This window comes from Somniosus microcephalus, chromosome 6 (assembly GCF_052327205.1).
Source record: "Somniosus microcephalus isolate GS21.2 chromosome 6, FLI_Smic_1.0, whole genome shotgun sequence".
Classification (NCBI taxonomy): Eukaryota; Metazoa; Chordata; class Chondrichthyes; order Squaliformes; family Somniosidae; genus Somniosus; species Somniosus microcephalus.
The window spans coordinates 174,121,631-174,133,802 of record NC_140992.1 but is presented as its reverse complement, the minus strand read 5'-3'; the positions used below and the strand labels follow the sequence as shown (position 1 = coordinate 174,133,802).

Here is a 12,172-nt window from a genome sequence, read left to right as displayed (position 1 = left end):
GTGGGTAAAGGCACTGCCCAGTGCAGTATTAAACCATACAGACCAGGGCTCCCAAGTTGGGTTTCCATTTGTGCTGAGTTGGCTGATTTCTATTGTTTCTATATTTGAGTTCACCACTGCTGGGGGGAGTGTGGAAAGTCAGCTCGGGTTTCCATCTGATCACTGCAGAGTGACCTGTGGTTGAAAGTAAGTGTCTTAATGTGTGGCGGTCCGGTGTAGACAGGGTCAGATGCGGCTGTGATTTTTAGTGCCATGGTTAACGTTCGCTGCTCAAACTCGTGCTTGCTGATTAGCCATTTGGGTGAGATACTGGAGGGCTGCTGGCAGCTATGAAACTGCACCCCAGCAAGAGTCAGCTCCTTGTGGGTGGTGATAGGGTAGCCTGTAGGTTTGGATAACTGTTAAATGTGTATTATAGTTGCATTAGAAACTATGCTATTAAAATGTAACTGTAACTGCAAGGTATGATGGGAAGCTTGACCAATGTGTAGTGTCAGCATTTAACAGTAGCAGTAGTTGCAATAAAGTTTCTCCACGAAACCTTGAATCAGGAACAATGAACAAAGATAATGGTAACTGGAGACTGGATAAGATAAACAAAACTGCAGAAAGGCAGATATAAGGACCTTGGGTCCGGGACAGTTGAGATAGCGGGAAGCATCTGCCAAAGCCTACGTAACCGGTAATTAACGGTTGAACAATTATCGGTAGCAGATTGATTACTGCGACAACCATTGTAAATTTGAGAGACTTTGGTACACTGAAGGCTCTCCCCTGCATGCTTGTAATAAAGTTTCTCTCCTATCACAGCCTACCCGTGACTCCGAGTGGTTTCTTTCCACAACAGTGGGGAGGTGGTGGCAGAAAGCATATTCACAACTAGAAGCATTTTTTTGACCAGTGATTTTTTTTTTCCGTTTGCAGTTTAAACCAATTTTCCTGAACACCATCGACCCCTCCCACCCAATGGCAAAACTAACGAGAGCTGCAAACACTCAGAAATGTATCCGCGCCGGAGGGAAACACAATGACCTGGACGACGTGGGCAAGGATGTTTATCATCACACTTTCTTTGAGATGTTGGGTTCTTGGTCCTTTGGTGATTACTTCAAGGTAAAACGAGTGGTTTTTGTAGAGACTGCCTTAGGTTAGTGAATAAAGAACAAGTAACATTGTGATATTGCTGCTAAACCCAACAAAGCCTAATGGCTAATGATACTTTGTGAATATCATAGAGGTTATGGGGTGGGTGTGATGGAGTTTGTGGACCAATATTCTTCGGGGGTTGTGTCATTTGGGGAAAGTGGGGATTCCATTCCTGGAGCACCATACAGCAAGATCGCCAACCCTCACTGTGGTGTATGTAACCGTTCCACCTTTAAGAGAACTATTTTAAGAGATGCACTACTTTATCTTGGCTGCTGTATACTGTAATACCGGTGGTGACCACACCGGTATATAAGTGCTGTGTAATGATTTATTGGGCAGTTCAGCCTGACCTTCGACTAGTAAAGACCTGTTGAATTTATTCTTGTGGTCTGTGTGCAGTGATTCTTATTAACAATAATTAGAACACACAGACTTAACAGTGGTGACGATGACGATCTTACCATGCGGCAGAGATATATCCAAGGCAGTTTAATGGGCGTCGAGAAGAGGCATCCGCCCTCATCATCCTGCTGAGAAAAGACTCGGGTCTGAAGAGCAAGGAAGAATCCTGACACGAAGCCTTCCATCAGCAACAGGCAGTGATCATCCCTTCTACCACGGCGGTGGGTAAGCCGATCAGCGACGAGCAGCAAGTCGGCCACGTTGGCTGTGAAGTAGGGGAGGGAAAAACGGAGGATATAAGGACGGAGAACTCGACCACGGCCAGGGAAAAGAGCCGGACAGAAGTCGGGGCCAGAGGCGCTGAGACTGGGGCAGCGTAAGGCACGGGAGCCGCGGTGAATGCAAACGCAGCCGGTGTAAAAGACCGGGCTGCAAGCGGGCTGGGAGACGCAACAGCGTCGAGAGAGAGCTCGACCGCGACCGGGGAAAAAGGCCGGGCAGCTACCGAGGCCGCGAGGCGCGGGAGAAAATAAAAATAATTTAAAAAACCGCGGAGAACTCAGCCGCAGCCGGGGGAAAGGACCAGACTGCAAGAGGGGCTGGGAGGCACGATTTGAGAACCACTGGGGAGGGCAAACGCAGCAATACGGCAATCGCCATTACAGCCAGCGGGGGAGAAAGGCAAACGCGGGAAGCCGCCATTTTCGTAGGCGGGGGAAGAAGACAAGTGCGGGAAACCGCCATTTTGAAAAAAAAATAAAAGAAAAAATTTCTTTTTGTTTCTCAAGAAGACTGCGAGGATGCCTAAGCGTGGTAACATCAACGATTTCGATGCCGATGTTGAAGATTGGGCCACGTATGTAGAACGCATAGAGATTTATTGTAAGGCAAATAAAATATCAGATGAAGATAAAGCACTAACCTTACTAAACTCAATGGGTGCGAAGACATACGGGCTATTGAAGCATCTTCTATCACCAGCTAAACCGGCGGATCAGGCATTCGCTAATATTGTTGCTGTCCTGAGAAATCATTTGAACCCCACACTGCTGATGTTAGCGGAACGATTTAAATTTTATGCGAGAACTCAACTGCAAGAGGAAAGCAACGCGGAGTACTTAATTGAACTGCGTAAGCTAGCGAAATACTGTCAGTTTGGGGAAAGACTGACAGAGGCACAGAGACAAATTCATGTGTGGATTGTCGAAAGAAGGAACACAAAAGCGGCTGCTTGAAGAGAATGATCTTACACTTGATAAGGCTGTCACTATTGCAGCATCGCACGAAGCCGCAGCGAGAGGCACTGCGGAAATGCAGCTGAAGGCAGCGGTACTCAGCGTAGATCAAATGGCTTTGGGTACAGCGAAATGTTATCGTTGTGAAAAGACAACACACGATCAGAACCAATGCTGGTTTAAAAATCAGGAATGTAGAAAATGTGGCAAGCTTGGTCACATAGCTAAAGTATGCCGGTCAGGAAAGAAGACCAGCAACAAAAAGTCACCGCAGGAAAAGTGCAGAAAGGTACATAAGGTGGCTGAGAAGAGTTCGGATGAACAGAATTCGGATTCAGACTCCAACAGCAAGGAACTGGGTAGTCTGAGAATTCACAATGTGAGTAAGGAAGCTGACCTACAAACTATCTGGGTCACACTTCAGATAGCAGGAGTCCAAGTGAAGATGGAATTGGACACCGGATCGGCGTTGACGGTCATGAATAAGCAAGATTACAAAAGGTTATTCACACATATTCCCCTACGGGATACGGAGATAGTATTGCAGACATACACGGGGCAAAGAGTATACCCCATCGGAAAGATAAAAGTCAAGGTGGTACACAAGGGCAAAGAACACCAAGGAATGGACTTATATGTACTACCTGAGGGAGGTCCACCACTTCTGGGACGGGAGTGGATCAGGAAAATAAATATGGACTGGCACTACCTAAAAGCAATAACGGTAGATTCCGGAAAAAAAGATGTCAAACCTGAACGATTGTCCAGAATATTGGATGAGGCTAAAGAGGTGTTCCAACAGGGACTGGGAACACTGAGAGGAATTACGGCAAAAATCAAGATTGCAGAACATGCAAACCCAAAATTTTTCAAAGCCAGACCGGTACCTTATGCGATACGACCTGCTGTGGAAGCTGAGCTGGAAGGGCTAGAACGTTCAGGAGTACTGTCTAAGGTGGACTGGAGTGAGTGGGCCACGCCCATTGTTCCCGTCATGAAGCGTTCATCGAGTAACAAGCCAGGGGAACCGGGGAAGGTCCGCATCTGTGGAGACTTCAAGATCACGGTTAATCCGGTGCTTCACACGGTGCAATATCCGCTTCCGCGGATTGAGGATATCTTTGCTTCATTGTCTGGCGGGAAACACTTCAAGCTAGACCTGGCGCAAGCGTACTTACAGATGGAAGTTGAGGAAGAGTCGCGCCAGTATCTCTCAATCAACACGCACAGAGGCTTGTATCGATATAATAGACTGGTTTTTGGAGTGGCTTCGGCTCCAGCAATTTGGCAGAGGGCCATGGAGCAGGTATTACAGGGAATTCCAAGCACTCAATGTTACTTGGACGATATCCTGATTACAGGAGATGACGATGAGGAACACCTTGCAAATTTGAAACTGGTGCTCACCAGATTGAAGGAATATGGACTTCGAGTTAATCGCCAGAAATGTGAGTTCTTTCAGAAACGGATCTCGTACTGTGGTCATGTCATTGACCAGGAGGGGCTGCACAAGTCACCTGACAAGATCGAAGCTGTTGTGAAGGCTCCCGCTCCAGAAAATGTATCCCAGTTGAGGTCGTTCCTAGGGTTGATTAACTATTACCATAAGTTTCTGCCAAATCTATCCATGGTGCTGCACCCGCTGAACGCTCTTTTGCAGAAAGAAGTACCATGGAAGTGGAGCGAGGACTGTAAGAAGGCCTTTCGCAAAAGCAAGGCATTGATCACCTCAGAGGAAGTGTTGGCTCACTTCAACCCAACGCTACCTATTCGTTTAGCTTGTGATGCTTCTCATGGTATTGGAGCAGTACTCTCACACAAGTTGCCAAATGGCTTGGAAAGGCCAGTCGCATTTGCATCCAGATCATTGACCTCCGCTGAGCGCAACTATGCTCAGATAGATAGGGAGGCTCTCAGCCTTGTGTGGGGAGTAAAGAAGTTTAATCATTACCTGCAGGGCCAGAAGTTTACACTGCTGACAGACCACCAGCCGTTGGTATCCATTTTTAACCCTAAGAAGGGTGTTTCGGTGATGACAGCACAGAGGCTCCAGAGATGGTCCCTTTTCCTAGGGGCACATCAATATCAGATAGAATTCAAAGGTACAAAGCAGCATGGTAATGCTGATGGGCTGTCGCGCCTGCCACTACCTACTGAGGAGGAGGCACCGACGGTTGACCCGGTGGAGTTATTTCACTCGACCATCATCGAATGTTTACCTGTCACCAATGCAAATATTGAAAGGGAGACTAGGAATGACCCGACACTGTCCCGGGTCTACGAATTGACAGTAAAGGGATGGCCAGCCCATGGTGATCCACTGTTACCGGCATTCTCAGCAAGACGAGAACAGCTGTCCATCTGTCAGGGAACATTGATGTATGGAACAAGGGTGATTATCCCTCCTAAGTTAAGAGAGAGAGTTCTAAAAGAACTACATGAAGGTCATCTGGGGGGAGTCAAGATGAAAAGCCTTGCTAGGGCTTATGTGTGGTGGCCGGGTATCGACCAACAGATAGAGGATCTGACGAAAAGCTGCTCAGGGTGCCAAAAAGTCCAAAATGCACCTCCAATTGCACCGCTGCATCCATGGGAATGGCCTTCAACCCCATGGCAACGTGTACATATTGACTTTGCTGGTCCATTCATGGACTCCATGTTTTTAATTGCGGTGGACGCACATTCTAAATGGCCAGAAGTGATTAAAATGACTACCACTACCTCGGAGAAGACGATCGCGGTGCTAAGAACGATATTTCCAGAAATGGATTGCCAGAGCAAATATGTTCAGACAACGGACCACAGTTCGTGTCAGAGGAATTCCAGAAATTCCTGAAGAAGAATGGGGTGAAACATTATACCTCTGCCCCATATCATCCAGCTACGAATGGGCTGGCCGAGAGGTTTGTACAGACGTTCAAAAAGGCAATAAAGGCCATGAGCGAAGATCAGATTCCACTGCAACACAAGGTGGACAATTTCCTACTGGCATATCGAAACGCCACCCATGCAACAACAAACCAAAGTCCTGCCATGATGTTCTATAACAGGAGGTTGCGGTCCAGGTTGGACTTGTTAAAACCAAATGTGCGGAGGGAAGTCGAAAACAAACAGTTCCAGCATATCAATAACAAGCCCACTCGGAGTTTTGAAATAGGACAACCGGTGTTAGCCAGGGACTATAAAAACGAGAAATGGCAATCTGGAACAATTCGGGCCAGACAAGGACCCCTGATGTACACGGTAGATGTTGGTGAAAACGTAATGCGACGTCATGCTGACCAACTGGTGGGATCGAGAACAAGGGTCGAGCCCATGGTTAAGACAGAGACAACCGTGGAGGAAGTTAGTGAACCTGAAGCATCTACCTCAGAAGTGAATATACCTGATGATGATGTCCTATCCATAGGGGATCAACTAGATGAGTCACCCCAGCAACGAGAACCAGAGACCCCTGAAAGGCGTTATCCGTCTCGGATCAGGAGGCCTCCTCAGAGACTGAATCTGTGAACTGTTTTTACATGAAGTTGTGTATATATGTTATTATGTTATGTTAAATGGGGAATATATATTAAGCTAAAAAGGGAGGATTGTGGTGTATGTAACCGTTCCACCTTTAAGAGAACTATTTTAAGAGATGCACTACTTTATCTTGGCTGCTGTATACTGTAATACCGGTGGTGACCACACCGGTATATAAGTGCTGTGTAATGATTTATTGGGCAGTTCAGCCTGACCTTCGACTAGTAAAGACCTGTTGAATTTATTCTTGTGGCCTGTGTGCAGTGATTCTTATTAACAATAATTAGAACAAACAATAATTAGAACACACAGACTTAACACTCACCACCTCAACAGTATACCCCAACAGGAAATAGCGGGGTACAGCAACACTCGCCCCAGAAGCAGCCCAACCCCATACAAGGTATGGCAAATGAAGGATGAAGTCACCTTATACTTGCGCATGGTGTCATTAAGGAATGAGGCTGTTGGCATGCTGGGGGCAGTGTAAGGAAACCAAAGATAGGAATGTAAAAATATGTGTAACTATTAACAATACAAAGTAGCAATGGAAGCCCTCACCACCTTGGGTCAGGGTCCCTAGATCATAGCTATGTTATTTGCTAGTGGATAACCTGTATAGTCTCCTGTGTAATTTGGGGATTAACTTATCCAGGTACCGACTGCCACCTCCACTCCCATTACAATATATTGATTGAAGCTGGCCTGCCTTCTGTGTATATTCCACAAATGCAACTCATGTTGCAATTTTGTTCAAAGTAATGGAAGGTTCTTTTGAGTGAAATTGTGGAACCTAATTTGCGGTAATTCAGCCTATGTGGAGGTGACGCACTTTTTCTTTTCTCTGTGTAGGCACTGGCTTGTGAGATGGCCTTCAAGCTGCTGACAGAGGAGTTCGGGATCCCCATCGAAAGGCTTTATGTGACCTATTTCGGAGGGAATGAGAAAGCGGGGCTGGAACCAGATCTTGAATGCAAGCAGATCTGGCTAAATCTTGGGTGAGATTTTCTTGAGAGTTCCTTTTTTCCCTTCTTTAATTGCCTTTCGGTGCTTTTCCTCTGTCATGCTGTACTCCAGTGATGAGACTGGGATGGAGCTGTCTGTTACACCCTATTCAAACTTGGTACCGCTCCATATATCAAAGGATTTATTTTATTTTTTACATATTCTATCTAGATTTCCCTTTCTAATCTAAGCTTTTTATTCTTAAAGGCTAACTCATCTATAAAGAGGCCCATATGTCCACTTGAGTTGAGTTTGCCTGAGTGTAGGGCAGGGCCAGGCCATAGTACTTATGGGGGTGATGGTTATTGTTCTTGTCCCCTGCTGGCAACATTTCTAGTATCCTACAGAGCCAGTCGTGAGGGAATATAAAAAGGATTGCTGATCCTCTGTGGGGAGGAGTGACAGTACAGCTCCCCAGTGTAAAAACCCTTCCACTGCATGTACTAGACGAATGGGCTTTGTGCTGATGTACTCGAGGGGTGTGAGCTTTATGTTAATGTACTAAGAGGAATGAGCTTGAAATGGGCCTATCTAATCGATGAATTTTATTGCGTCCTTATGTACTGCTGCCCTGGCTGAGATCAGCTAACTTGGCACAGATCGGGGATTAACTCTGGGACCTTCCTGGTCTGTACAGCTGTTATTCTGGGATAATTTGAAGGAGTCCTACCATTTGTCAAGTATTTAGGAGGAGAATAAAATAAAAACCCTTTTCAATGGTAAAAGATTTAATTAGAGAAAAATTACTTCAGGCTCTGAACTACACAGAAGAGTGGCTGTAAAGTACAGTTAGGACCAGGCCTGGTGCTTTCTTGAAGTCCTTTTGCTGCAGTATTAAGTCTAGTCGACTGTATCTTTCTGTTCAGAATGGCGGAGGAAAGGATTCTGCCAGGAAGCATGAAGGATAATTTCTGGGAGATGGGCGACACCGGTCCCTGCGGCCCCTGCAGTGAGATACATTACGATCGTATCGGAGGGCGTGACGCTGCTCACCTGGTCAACATGGACGACCCTAACGTTCTGGAGGTCTGGAACCTTGTGTTCATTCAGTTTAACAGGTAACCGTTACCTGTCAATCAGCACTTCATCAAAACTTCCTGCTCTGCCAGGATTTGGCTCAACGTTATTAGTTACGATAAAGCAAGATGTTGACACGTGACTTGAAGTGATTCATTCTCTTTCTGAGCTGTTCCCGAATGTGCTGTATTTAAGTGCTTTCTGGCAGTGGTACCTCACCTTACACCATGTTGCATGGAATTGGGTCCCTTTTACTTCCTCACAGTGACTTGTGGTAAATTGGGCCAGTGCGTTGCATACATTAACCTTTACATGATATGATGTAGCTGAATGTGCACCAGCTCGTTGATTCACCTGTGAGAAATCTCTCACTTATTGTTGAAACATCTGTGGGAATTGAACGTTGGGTTAAAAATGACAGGGGCGCATTGGATGTTGAGCCCTAGTTTCCTCTAACTGAACTGACAAAATTTCACAGCAGTATACTTGCTGCTTCTCAGTGGCCATCATGTTGCACAGGTACTGATACAAGAGATACTTCTGTTTCAAACCTAATTGCCTCGTTGCTTCCACCTCTCTAGAGAAGTTGATGACAGTCTGAAGCCCCTGGCTAAGAAGAGCATTGATACTGGGATGGGTTTAGAACGGCTGGTGTCAATCCTGCAGCAAAAAATGTCAAACTATGACACTGATCTGTTTGTACCTTACTTCAAAGCCATTCAGAAAGTAAGTTGTTAAAATAGTCAATTTATCAACTGCAGTTTCAAGTTGTGGTGCCTTTTACCCTGTTTGTCTATCTGTGTCAGTGCATGTGTCTGTTTTTCTCTCTCTGTTGAATGAATTTTGTGATCATGGGTTAAGGATTTCATAGATGGCAACCAAATTAGAATCACCGAATGATGCAGCACAGAATGATGCAGCATTTGGCTATTTTTAAATGGAAGACATTTGGGGTTAATGTGACGGTCTAAGACCTCCTGTACACACAGGAGGCTGTGTTGTTTGAACTTTCCAACTGGTGGTAGCAGTGAGTGTTCTCATGTGGGACTGCAGCTCTCCACACAAAGCTGGGTTTGCTGACATCACCGCTTAAAGGAGCTTGATATTGAAGTGAGAAACCCCCTGTACCTGACCCTACGTTTTCACAGCGCTGGATTTAAAACACCAGTTGCCTTTTAACACCAGCCTTCATTTTGAGGCTTCCTCATGAGGTCAGTTATTTTAGTGAAATAGATATGCATTATGCTCTGATGTCAGAAAGCCAGGAGATAAGGGCTATTCCTCAAACAGCAACTCCACTTACCAGCATGGCATTGTGTAGAGTTGTTGGGTATCCGGTGATGAGGAACAGCAACTTGCATTTATACAGCGCTTTTAACGTCGTAGTCCTAAGGTGCATATCTGTTGTTTCTATTCTTAAAGCACTCCCTGATGCTCTGTTTGAAAGCGGGTTGTTGAATCACGGTGTTAACTGTTAAGTTATTTATCAAATTCTAGGGCACTGGCTCCAGACTGTATACAGGGAAGGTGGGAGCTGAAGACGTTGATGGAATAGACATGGCGTACAGAGTGCTGGCAGATCATGCACGGACAATAACGATTGCTTTGTCTGATGGGGGTAGACCGGACAACACTGGTCGAGGGTAAGTTGGAAAGACCTAGTAAATCACGCAGTGGTATGTATCCACCTCTGCCATTGTGCCACTGATAACTTGCTAGCATACATCCCCTGGTTGCTGTGTTGGCACCGCAACAATATCAATCTTGCCCATTAAAGCAGGACAGTTATAGAAACATAGAAGATAGGAGCAGGAGTAGGCCATTCGGCCCCTCGAGTCCGCTCCGCCATTTAATGAGATCATGGCTGATCATCCAAATTCAGTACCCTGTCCCTGCTTTCTCCCCATATCCCTTGATCCCTTTAGCCTTAAGAAATATATCTAACTCCTTGAATATATTTAATGAATTGGCCTCAACTGCCCTGTGTGGCAGAGAATTCCACAGGTTCACCACTCTCTGGGTGAAGAAATTCCTCCTCATCTCAGTCCTAAATGGCTTACCCCTTATCCTTAGACTGTGACCCCTGGCTCTGGACTCCCCCGCCATCGGGAATATCCTTCCTGCATCTAGTCTGTCTAGTCCTGTTAGAATTTTATAATTTTCAATGAGATCCCCTCTCATTCTTCTAAACTCAAGCGAATATAAGCCTAATCGACCCAATCTCTCCTCATACGTCATTCCTGCCATCCCAGGTATCAGTCTGGTGAATCTTTGCTGCACTCTCCATGGTAAGAACATCCTTCCTCAGATAAGGTGACCAAAACTGCACACAATACTCAAGGTGTGGTCTCACCAAGGCCCTGTATAACTGCAGCAAGACATCCTTGCTCCTGCACTCAAACCCTCTCGCTATAAAGGCCAACATACCATTCGCCTTCTTAACCGCCTGCTGCACCTGCATGCTTACCTTCAGCGACTGGTGCACAAGGACACCCAGGTCTCGTTGTGAAACAAAAACAGAAAATGCTTGAAACACTCAGCAGGTCAGGCAGCATCTGTGGAGAGAGAAACCAAATTAAGGCTTCGGGTCATCGACCTTTCGTCATAACTGGAATATGAACAGTTTTTAAGCAAGTACAAAGCCAGGAAAAAAGGGGGTGGCAGGGAGAGGTCTATGATAGTGTGAAGGGCAGGAATGATTAAATGACAAAAGTGATTGATAATGAGACAAGTAAAGAAACAAAAGATGGGTGCAGAGGAGGTGTAAATGGTTACAGCGCAATAGCAGAGATGGAGGGAAGCATGGAAAATCTGGCAAAGAGGAGGAGGCTCCCGTGGCCTGGGAATGTGGCGGAAGAAAGGTGGGTTGACCCTCTGCGATTTGCTTCAGCTCTTGATTCTTAAAAACTTGCCAATTTGCGGTGGCGCTGTTTAAAATCCAAGTTGTAACATTTAACAAAAAAAATCACTGCAAGGCATGAAGTTAGTTGGCCTCCGCTGCGGCAGGGATGCGGTCATTACAGTTGGTCTTGGTGTCCTCTGGGCCCTGTGACAGGAAAAGTCAGCCCGTGTTTCTGCTCCCAACCACTATCTAATGACTGCTGTTGGAGAGTGCGTGTGTGTGAATATTGGGCGGGGACAGAATCACGTTGGCTGTGGTGGCCCTTGTCGGCATTCACTCGGGCATGAAGAATGGTCACTTGGGAGAGGCACTAGAAGGCAACTGGTGTCCGTGGAACCATACCCCAGTAAGATTCAGCGCCTTCAAGAGAGCAGGGAGAAACATTGGCAACAGCAGAAGAACTGGAGCTGTAGCAGAAATACACGACGGAAGTACATATTCCTGGTTCAGGAACTCCGCCTAGCTGAAACTTCTAATTACTGTATGAGCATGTGCAAGGTTTCTCTATCACGCAGGTATTTGGAAAGATGAGTGGGCAGCAGACTGCTACTTGGTCCCACCCATGTTATAAAAGAAAAAAGACTTGCATTTATATAGCACCTTCCACAACCTCCGGACTTCCCAAAACGCTTTACAGCCAATGGAGTACTTTTGAAGTGTAGTCACTGTTGTAATGTAGGAAACGTGGCAGCCAGTTTGCTCGCAGCAAGGTTCCACAAACAGCAATGCAATAAATGACTTTTCTTTAGTGATATTGATCGCTTTTTGCTACACAAGGGTATAAAAGGATATGGAGCCAAGGCATGTGGAGGGAGTTAAGATTCAGATCAACCATGATCTCATTGAATGGCGGAACAGGCTCAAGGGACTGAACGCACTACTCCTATTCCTATAAATCTGTTTTAGTAATGTTGGTTGAGGGATAAATATTGACCAGGAC

The 12,172-nt window shown here is 45.9% G+C and overlaps 1 protein-coding gene across 3 annotated transcripts in view; it reads left to right on the top strand.

Moving 5' to 3' along the window:
• Positions 1-12,172, top strand: part of aars1 (alanyl-tRNA synthetase 1) — a 61,724-nt gene that overhangs the window by 5,258 nt on the left and 44,294 nt on the right. For all 3 annotated transcript variants that reach the window (XM_085990949.1, XM_085990951.1, XM_085990948.1), the window contains exons 3-7: positions 925-1,113; positions 7,161-7,306; positions 8,180-8,371; positions 8,912-9,056; positions 9,828-9,973. In XM_085990949.1, coding sequence (XP_085847075.1) covers positions 925-1,113; positions 7,161-7,306; positions 8,180-8,371; positions 8,912-9,056; positions 9,828-9,973 — 818 coding nt within the window. The remainder of the gene's footprint in view (positions 1-924; positions 1,114-7,160; positions 7,307-8,179; positions 8,372-8,911; positions 9,057-9,827; positions 9,974-12,172) is intronic.